The 10,413-nt window shown below is 40.3% G+C and overlaps 1 protein-coding gene across 2 annotated transcripts in view; it reads right to left on the reverse strand.

The window, feature by feature from the left end:
- Window positions 1-10,212, reverse strand: part of LOC309688911 (uridine-cytidine kinase-like 1) — a 30,235-nt gene extending 20,023 nt beyond the window's left edge. The window contains exons 1-4 of one of the 2 annotated variants that reach the window (XM_082504984.1): window positions 10,055-10,212; window positions 7,501-7,709; window positions 1,379-1,485; window positions 847-1,017 (exon numbers count right to left, since the gene is read on the reverse strand). In XM_082504984.1, coding sequence (XP_082361110.1) covers window positions 847-1,017; window positions 1,379-1,485; window positions 7,501-7,709; window positions 10,055-10,134 — 567 coding nt within the window. In that variant the 5' untranslated portion in view covers window positions 10,135-10,212. Of the gene's footprint in view, window positions 1-846; window positions 1,018-1,378; window positions 1,486-7,500; window positions 7,710-10,045 lie in introns of both variants that reach the window. The other variant, XM_082504983.1, reaches the window with a different exon arrangement.
- Window positions 10,213-10,413: the final 201 nt, after the last annotated feature.

The raw sequence follows: 10,413 nt of genomic DNA on the forward strand, positions 1-10,413 counted from the left end.
AAAAAGCACAGCAGAAACAAGACCAAGAACAGCAGCGCAAAAATGAAAAGAGCTCAAAACTAAGTCAGAAATTGATCTATATGGTGGGCGGGCTTTTGGACTTTGAAGATTAAGTTCAAGGAGATTTTTTTTATTTGATTTTATTGATTAGCATTCAAATATCTCAGAGATCTAATGTCAAAGACTGTGAGTGAAGAGAGGAAGTGGTGCTGAGAACAAAGCAGTGAATGTGAATACTCTCTGTCTGTCTCACAGGTAGCTGAGATATCAGGTTTAACATTTATACAGTCCTGCATGTCAAAACAGCTGATCCTTCATCAGTAGACCAGCATCCCTAATCTTTGTGTAAACAAACAAACAGCAGCCTGAAGGACCTTTTAGTTCCTGGGAAAAATGTTCCTGAGACAAGCACTCCTGGGGGCTTTGGATAGGAGACGTCTGCAGATGACTAGCCAAGACCAACCAAGCAAAGTTATGGGAAAAACATCTTCTGTTATGCTTTACGAGTGTAATCATCAATTACACTTAATCTGTTTCATGAGGACTTTGTGGATGGGATTTGATCACATGACTGACTGAAATTTGCAAAGTGTTCACAACAAAAAGCAGATTATTCTCAACTGAACCCTCCCCACTTTAAACCAGAGTACAGAGCACAATGTGACGAATTAAAACACAGAGGTAAACCAACCAAAGCTGTAAAACCTCTGGAGGAAAGTTTGTGTTAAAAATGCAAATGACAGTAAAAATGGTGCTCCGATTGGGGGAAGGTTTCAGTTTCAATCACGAAACTGAAATTTTCAATCACGACCCAACACAGTGTTAAAGTTAATCAGAGGGTCTCACCCATTCTTTGCGTCTGGAGTGAGTGGTGAAGTCATAAACTGGCACTTTGATGCTTTTTCCCTTCTTCAGCTTTCTCAGGATGTTGACCAGCAGCTCAAAGTCGAAGGCATCGGGGTGATCGAAGTTGTACTCATTTTTAGCTGCCAGCTCCTGCTCTTCTTTATTCAACACCTGAATGACAAAGAGATATAAAGAAGAAAGGAAATTCACACACTGCAAACCAACTGAGCCCTTTGGTTTCAGGTATTTCAGGTGCCTGAGATGGATTTTACCGGCCAGTTTGCATTATCTGTTTTCTTGGAAAAAAAAATCTGAGAGATGACAGATATCCAGTCACAGAGGGCTAAGCAGTACAATTTATATTTTCAGCAAGACTCTTTTCAAATCAAAAAGCTCATTACTTATTGTGGCTTAAATACAGTATGTGAAATAATAGTGTGTCTTGACTGCAGCACTAAAGCTGCTAATGAGCTAAAATGCTATTAATCACAGTACTTATTTACACTTCAGTGCTTTCAGCTGCTTTTTGTACCTTGTAGAAAGAGTCCATTGAAAGCAGAACCACCCAGGGGACATCCAGCGCCTCAATTATCTTATTGGCTACTGTAGTTTTCCCAGAGGCACTTCCTCCACACAGACCTGAAAACGATGGAGAGAGAGAATCACAACACTATTACTGATGGATAACGACAATCTGCTCGACTAGTACAGAAACGTTAGTCTGTTATATTAGAAGCAGACAGCAAAGCTTTCACTGGATACTTTTCTTTAAGTCAAAAGTCCAACACAATTCTTTTGATAATAATTTTACTTCTCATAATTTCTTCCACCACTTCTCTGAGGTGCATGAAAAGGAATAAATGAAATACTTGGGATTAACAATGACTGCAGCATGAAAGGCACCCAGGAAAACTCATGCAGAAACATTTTATTCAACATCTTGATATCAAGGACAGCAGGAGTAAAAACGCAGGACATCCCTCTAATAAATTAGCACCTCAGTCTATTATATGAATGTCAGTCACAGTTATGCAGTTTTATCTAAAAGGCAAAAAAGTCATGTCATTCATAATTAGGGAGACTTATCTCAGACACTACTGGGTCAGTTTGACTAATGGAAAGATGTGTTTTAAAATATCCTTCAATCCTTGAAGGCCACTGACAGTAACGCTGTGCAGAATAATTAGGAAGTCAGAATTTCACAGTTAAAATTACTTGCTTGATTTCCCACTTGGAAAGCCTCAGCAACCCCGTGTGCCCCACAATCCAAGTTGGCGGCACTGAACACAAACAGTAATACAACTGTAACACTTTTAATCTGCAGTGCCACTGTTATGTATTTGTGACTCACTAAATAAGCCACATCCTCCTGAGAACCGAGGAAAAACATTTTTCTGTTTAACTTTCTTGGTCCACTACAGACATAATGATTGGCTGGGACTCCGAGCACTGACCGAGCTCTATCCATGAATGCGCTGTGGTGGTGTTTTTAAGAGCAAAACGAGTATAAAAACATTTATGTATATTGTTAGTGATACCTGAATGGATCTACCTTGCTAAGAACCAACACAAATCCTGTTTTCTGTGCTTTTTCTGGAAAACGGTAACACACTGGAGTGACATCACTCCTGTGTTCCAACATCCAAGTTTGGAGATAAATGTTACGACGTCAGCTAAAGATAATCCTAATCCAGTACTTTTTTTTAATTGTTATGGGACAACAGACTGCAATGTTCCTGACCTTACTGGTACACTGCTTCTGTTTCCGATTCATTTTCTGTTTTCCTGGCACATAAACAGAGCGTTCTCTTTACAACTTTGGACACACCGTGCAGATTATGACCCAGGTGATCATGTCTGACAATCATCCCAATCATCTATTTATCACTGCTTTCAAGTTAAAAATCGCCAGACCGATAGATTTTTGTTGCATTTAAAAAAAAGCAGAAAATACTATTTTGTTCATTAAACAGCTGAAAACCACAGGAAAATGCACAGATTTCTATTAAGCGACTATATGAAGACTAATCATTCTTATATGTAGTCACCACAGCATTCTGACCCAGAAAAAAACCACGAGACAACAAGTGTTTATGCAATAAGTTTAACTGTACGGTTGGTATTCTCAAGCTCTTTTCAAGCCTAACATATGTTGAATGAACTGATGAGTTTGTTTGACACAGATGTCCACATGCTCCATTATTAAAACTGTTACACTTCTGTTACACATGTTATCTTTTCTCTGACTGCTCTGATTGCTATCAGCAAATGTCCCCTGACCACATTATACAGTTCTATTCAAATTATCTGTGAAACGACACCAAAACATAAATGCAAAATCAAAATGTATTCAATATCAAGAATTAACCTGACTGCAGCTGCCTTAATAACTGCTGTCACTATTTATTTAATAGCTGATTGGTTTTTTCATTAATCACTGACACATTCAGCTGTCAGATGCCGACAGGTGGTGAGATAAAAGCATAAAATCAATTATCAAAATTAGAGCTCTTACTGACCCATTACAGTGGCGTAATAATGGCTTTACGTATTTGGGTATACAAATTGGTTAATCCGAGGATCAAATGTTCAAACTAAATTATATCAAACTGTTGGAGCAAACCAAACTTAACATTCAGAGATGGATGGATTTTCCATTATCTCTCATAGGGAGAATTAATGTTATTAAAATGAACACTTTGCCTAAGTTCATTTACTTATTTCAATGTCTCCCTACAAATGTTCCTAGAAGTTTCTTCAAAGAGCTTAATAAACTTATAACTTCTTTCATATGGCAAAAGAAAAATCCAAGAGTCAAACTCTCCTCCCTACAGGCCCCATAATCAAGGGGAGGACTTAGTTTACCAAACTTTAGGAACTATTATCTTGCCTCCCAGTATCGATCAATTTGGATCTGGCTACATGCAGAGAGGAGTGAGGTTCGATGGGTTCCAATAGAACAACATGAGGTGAACCCCATACTATTAAAAGATGTTCTATTTTTAGGTACAAAAAAATGTCTATCCAAGCTCACAAACAATTTGATAATATTAACCACCTTCTGCGCCTGGCAGGAATCCCACTCACTTCTGAAAATAAATATCTCTTTTCTTAGAAGGACACCCCTATGTGGCAACCCTGATCTCTCTCATCATATTGCTGACCCAATATTGCAGGGATGGAAGGACAGAAATATTTGAACTGTTGCCGACTTATACAATAATGATACATTTATTGACTTTCAACAACTAAAGGAAAAATTCAAACTCCCAGGACAAAGTTTCTTCAAATTCCTACAAATAAGAGATTGGGTCAAAGAGAAATCCAAAGGGTTATTCCCCGAGATACCAAAAGAAACTCCTCTTGAAACGCATCTTTGCACCAAACCATGGAAGTCAATAAAAGGAATAGCATCATCTATATATGCTATTATCAATGAAAAGTTACCTGACCATAACAAAGCGTCTATAAAAAGAAAATGGGAGACAGACCTGGGCCATGTCTATGAAGAGGTAGAATGGCACCATTTATTGGAACAGGCACAGACCATGTTAATTTCTACAAATCACAGGCAAATGCAATTTAATATATTTCATAGGATATATTACACCCCTTATAGGTTACATAAAATTGATAATAATTATTCCCCCAAATGTTTGAGATGTAAGGTAACAGATGGTGATCTCCTGCACATGCTGTGGAATTGCCCAGTGAAGAGGTCTGGAGACAGGCCATTGAAATAATCTCAAGGGTAATGGGGATCCAAATTGAACTGGACCCAAAACTATGGATTCTAGGTGACACAGGTTCTATCAATGTGAATTACCATAACAAATATTTTATTTTACTTGCGAGTACTGCAGTGAAAAAATGTATTCTGCTACATTGGAAATCTGAAAATTCTTCAACATTGAGACACTAGATTAATGAGCTAGCGTCCTACTGCACAGCTGAGAAGATATTGCATGGTGTAAAAGGGAAATATGGAACCTTTGAAAAAATTTGGGGGCCCTTCCTGGCAGTACTACCGTCTTTGGACCTAATAGATCATAGAGATGACGCAAATCCCCCTGGGTCTGCCTTGATTTGATCCCTGGTTAGGCCTTCCTGACTCGATTTCCTGAATGCTGCAGTTTTATCGTGGGGGATGTTGATTCCTGTGCATGAGAGTTTCTATAGATAGGTGTAAATATGGGCTGTCTGGATACACGAATGTGATGAGGTTGAGAGCCATACAGGGGTAAAGGGGTGGGGGGATGGTGGGAGGGGTTCACATGATGTGTTTTCTGTTTTCTGTTTTGCTCCCTTTTTCTCCTGAGTTCTTTTTTGTTTGTTTGTTTGTTTGTTTTTAAAATTATGTAATTATCAATGTTGTTATGTTATTATTATTATTATTATTATTATTATTATTATTATTATTATTATGCTTGTATTTTCTGTGTTTGGTTTTCAGATGTCTGAGGTTATCCTTGAAAGGCATAGATACAAGAGTGTGCACCTGGGAGTGCTTCTGTGGTCACAATGGCCTGCCATGTTGTGGTTATTTGTTGATACTTGCTCTGTCCCATAGTTGTGAGTTTTCTGTTTGTTTGTTTTTTGCTTTGTTTGTTTGTTTTTGTTTGTTTTCCAATTTAAAAATGAAAATAAAGCTTAGGGGGGAAAAAAACGTGTCCTTTCTGCTTCACATTTAGCCATCATCTGGATGTGAGGTTAAAAAATACTGAACGTGATGGCGATGAACAAAAATCATGCAACACGCTTTATGCTTAAGAGTGCAGAAAAATCTGTGAACGCAAACATATTTTGAGCTGAGAGACAAAAAAGAAAACATGAAACCAATGGGACAGATGTCTAAAATAAAAGTCAATCCCTGCCTCACCTCCCTCGACCTCCTGGGTTAAAGACCAAAACAGCAATCTTTCAGGAAAACAATCCTGGGAACGGGGCCAGAACACCCTGCTGGCTGGCAGGAGCGGGTGAAAAGCAGGATGAATTTGCTGTTGTGTCTTTGTTGGTGCATGTGTGTGTGTGTGTGTGCACACAGGAACAGAAATAGCCTACAGAGCTGCTTCAACGACATAAACAACTCTTGGTGACGTGTTGAAATGGGTTTTTTTTTTTTTTTGCCCTGATAAGACTCATCGGGGTCGAAACTGCTGACTAGGAAACCGGTCAAAGAACACTGTGGGGCTGCTTATTTCCCGATTACAGCTCTGAAGATGTTCTAGAAATACTAGCTAATCCAAAGTATCACAAGCTCCTGCATAGACAAGAAATTCTCAGCACGTCACCCAGCAGCAAAGCCTAGCCACTGGAAAATCCTGTTAAAACAGATAAAACTGCTTTTTCTATAAGCAATAAACCCAGACTGTAGAGACAGCAGCCACCTTTGATACCTATGAGGCTTTACAATGTTTTTCTGCCATTCACTTTTGCTTCCATCCCTAAATCCATCTGTTCCTGCAACCCCAGTACTTTATATTCTCCATTGTTTCTTGGGACCAGATCAGCACAGTCCCCCTTATGTTACACAGACTGCTCCTTTAAATTGGGGGCCACGGTACAGTCGAGTGTGAAATTGTAACCAGTCATTGCGCGCCATTGACGGTAACAGATTGCCAACTAAAGATAATGTCCACCTCTCCCTCCACCTATCACCAGTCATGCCAGTCTGATGCGTTTAACCACGGTACGCTGGCTCTGCGGCTGTTAAACGTGCACAGGCACACACAGGTTTAGTGTCTCTGTCACGCTCATTTTACTGCTGCTGGGACTTGTCCCGATGCAGATATTTTACTGAGCTGATCAGCAAGATGGCAGCCTGCTGTAAATGCACACACAATGCACCCAGAGCCTCATGAAAATGTTAGATTTCAGTCTGAGAAAATGCAAAGCTGCTGCCCAAGATAACTGAAATGTCAGTTCATTTTGGTAAATAATTATTTGTTTTATCAAGTAACAAGACTAAGAACCAGCAGCCATGCAAACATCGCACTAGGGATGTATTTTGGCACAGCAGTGTTTAGACTTAAATGCCAACAAGATCTCACATATGCCTCCTTTCCACCAGCAGCGAGTGCTGAGCCAACTTTCCCTCAGTGGCTGTACAAAAAGAAAAGACGCCACATTATCGCGGGTCTGATAACCAAATACTTACACAGCATTACCTAGCATGAGTTAGGCAAATATTTCTGGGAATAAAACAAAGACTGACCAGAATCTGCTGACTGCATCTGTACAACACAGTTGCAAAAGCTTCTCCCAAATTCCAGTGACATCACTGGTTTTATTGATAGTGCGCCTGTTACAATTTTTTTTGGCAACTAAAACCAGTTTTTTCTTTTGTGTGTGTGTGTGTGTGTGTGTGTGTGTGTGTGTGGGTGGGTGGGTGGGGGGGGGGGGGGGGGGGCTCTACATTCAACAACAGCACCATGGTGGTCAAAAATAATAATATGATTCTGTCCCCAGGTATAATGTTCATTTTAATGCACTAGCTACAGGAAGCGGACGAAAGCACCTGAGATTTTTAATCTGGAAAAACTCAGATAGCTATATTATTGATAGACTCTGGCATTCACTTCCTCCTCATCAGAATGCCAGGAGAATGCTTGGCATAATTTTAAACAATTTAAATGAAATAAGATGTTCTCTCACCTATAACGAAGGCTTCTTTGAAGGTTGTCCCAGTGACATTATACCAAGGTGGTCTGCCAGCAGTGTAGATCGTCCTTTTACTAGTCCTCAGCAGAGGAGGCTCTGTCTTGGACTGGCTTGTAGTCCGTTTTCGTGGCGATAGCGAAGGGGTCAAAGGACAGCGGGGGACATGGTTTGAGAGGCCATCCAAGGAATCGTCACCACTTCCACTGGGGTAAAAGAAAGGAAGGTAAGCGAGCAACATTTAACCCTTTTAACAGGTTTTTAATTAACAGGTGACATTAATGGGAAACTAGGATTCACATGTAAATAAGTATATATCACGCAATGTGTCCCTTGAAGGCTACACTGGACCGGTCCCCAGGCTGTGATGGGGCAGGACTTATAAAGAGACATGACAACCATTCATATTCACACCTACATCCAATTTAGAGTCACTAATGAATCTAAATATGATCTGATATGGGTGAGATTTACGCCATGGAAAAAACTGGACAGGGGTGGGTCTGTCACATCATATCACAGCAGCAATGCAGTTATGCAGCTTCAAATAACACCAACAGAAGACACATGTTTGGGCACCGCAGGGCATCGTATTTTGAACACTCCTCTACATTTCAGGTGTGCGGCTTGACTTTCACCAAAAAACAGATTGTTTGCGTATTTTTAGGCAAGCAAAGAAACACTTGTGGGATGTTTCCAAAGTGCCGTGAGATCATTTAAAGTAATTTTTAGACTCATACTAAGGCTAAGTCCTCATGTTTGCCTGCTTTTTGAACAGTTTGTGTTTGCAGTATGCCATCAGAGATGCCTTGTTCGCTCATAGTGGACCCCCGCTGCTGCTCCAATACAGGCATTTTCATTTTTACAACATATCTGCAGGTTTATGACCACCATTGTGTCAAAAGTAGCCTTTTTCTAACCAAAAGAAGCTCAAAGATGTGAAGCTATAAATGGGTATAAAAAGGGAAAACATTTAGCTAAATATATTCAAAATATTAACTCTTGGGAACCTGCAGATACACTGTTGTCCTGCAGAGAGAGAAGAGGGTCTCTGCTCACTCCGGAGACCCTCTATGAACTCTCCTCTTCACAGGGAAGCATCTGCTGTCGGTGTGGTTGAGGGGGAGGAAGGGGGAACTTGCCGGCCCTCCCCAGGAAATCACACCGCTGCCCTGGACACAGCATGACACTGGGTGGGGAGCCACCATTCACATGAGTAAGGCTGTCATCATTTGGCTGGACTTTATGGTTTACAAGTCACTACAGTTCGAACATGCAGTCAGTTTCTCAGATCGTATTTAGAACACTAAGAAAGCAAGTGTGAAAGCTTCACCACAAGGTTTCACTTCACTAACCAGTGGATGACCACCTACTGGCTATGTCCGTTTTTTATTTATAGTCTAATGCTGTAGCTCAATGGCAGAGAAGGTAGGCCATTAAATATTAACTTGTAAGCCTGCAGAAATAGGCAATAGGTTGCTTTTTGCAGAAGCAAAATATTATGCAAATGTAACACTTTTTAGGCTGATTTATGATTTTATGGATTTCCTTTTGGGGTTTTTTCCCGCTTCTGTGCTTCATGCACATCTTTGTCCCTGTAAAGATAGACACCTAACGTAGATAACTCGCTGACCTAATGTAAATACAAACTAAATGCAACTTTGTATTTTATTTACAATCAGTGCAGCCAAGTTAAAAGAACACCTTCACAGTAACCATCAATTTTTTGAGTGGTTGATATGCATCAAAGTATGCAAGGATCCAAGGTTTTTCATTGGTGCAGTGACATTTCAATGATTCAAAAACTCATGCATTTGTGCATAGATTTAACACCCAGCTGCACTACAGCTACACAGCCAGGTCACCAAGCTGCCAGACAGACACCTGATCCCCAGCACATCCTCAGTGCTACGTGTTATGAATAAGGGGGCGTTAGCAACAAAGCAACACTAGCTTCCGTTGTGATACCATATGGTCAGTGAACATCTAGAAACTGGTGGTAATTAACAAAAACAGACCCTGGTTAACAGTAGCCATTCCTAAAAATAAACATTTGAAATACACAATTTGAAAGTGAATATTTTTTTTGAGATGTGATGGTTAATACGGCCGAATTTAATAGGCCGCACTGAAAAGCTGCCGAATACTTTTAAATGATGAATAAACGCTTTGTAAGTTGAAAACGTTCATAAAATCGTCATTTGTCGCATTAGTCTTGCATACAGAATGAGAGGATCTGTACAGATGCTTATGGAAAGAGACGAGGGAAGAAAGTGTTGATGTAACCACAGATAAAACCTCCATAGAATATTTTACGACCGGGCCCAGGTCTCTCTGTCCTCACTTAGGTGTTTTTTCGCTAATTCTCCCATGTTCTTTATTAAGCTTTTGTTCTCTGCACCCACGACAAAACACAATGCGTGGGTTACACCGAGTGTGGTAGCTAGCTGGACTAGCTAGCTGCCAAGAGCAGTTTCCACCGCGGGGCTCGACAACACCCCGCGTGCCACAACAGCCATATTTTATTCCTTCCTTTTTTTACCTGTCTGACCTCGACATGGATCTATCCCCTTCCGTCCCTCCATCTGTCTGCGGCTCATCCGGTTTGCTGTCGCTGCTGGTTGCTGCCATGTCTGCTCAGTCAGCTCAGCGCGGCGCGGCGCGGAAACCAAACACTGGGAGCGTCGTGACGTCAGCGGGCGTAAACTAAGATTGTGTTCAAGGTAATAGAAAAAAAACCGAAACTTTTTTCCAAAATTATTTCGAGGATAGTATAAAAGAAATACTATCTCCTGGTTTAAATTTAACAACAACAAAAAACACTAATAATGTATTTAAAGACTTCTATTTATTTTAGCTACTTCTATTAAGGGTTGCCACAGTGGATCATCTCCATCGCACCCTATTCTT

Source organism: Aulonocara stuartgranti (genome assembly GCF_965226115.1).
Source record: "Aulonocara stuartgranti genome assembly, chromosome: 15".
In the NCBI taxonomy this organism is placed as follows: domain Eukaryota; kingdom Metazoa; phylum Chordata; class Actinopteri; order Cichliformes; family Cichlidae; genus Aulonocara; species Aulonocara stuartgranti.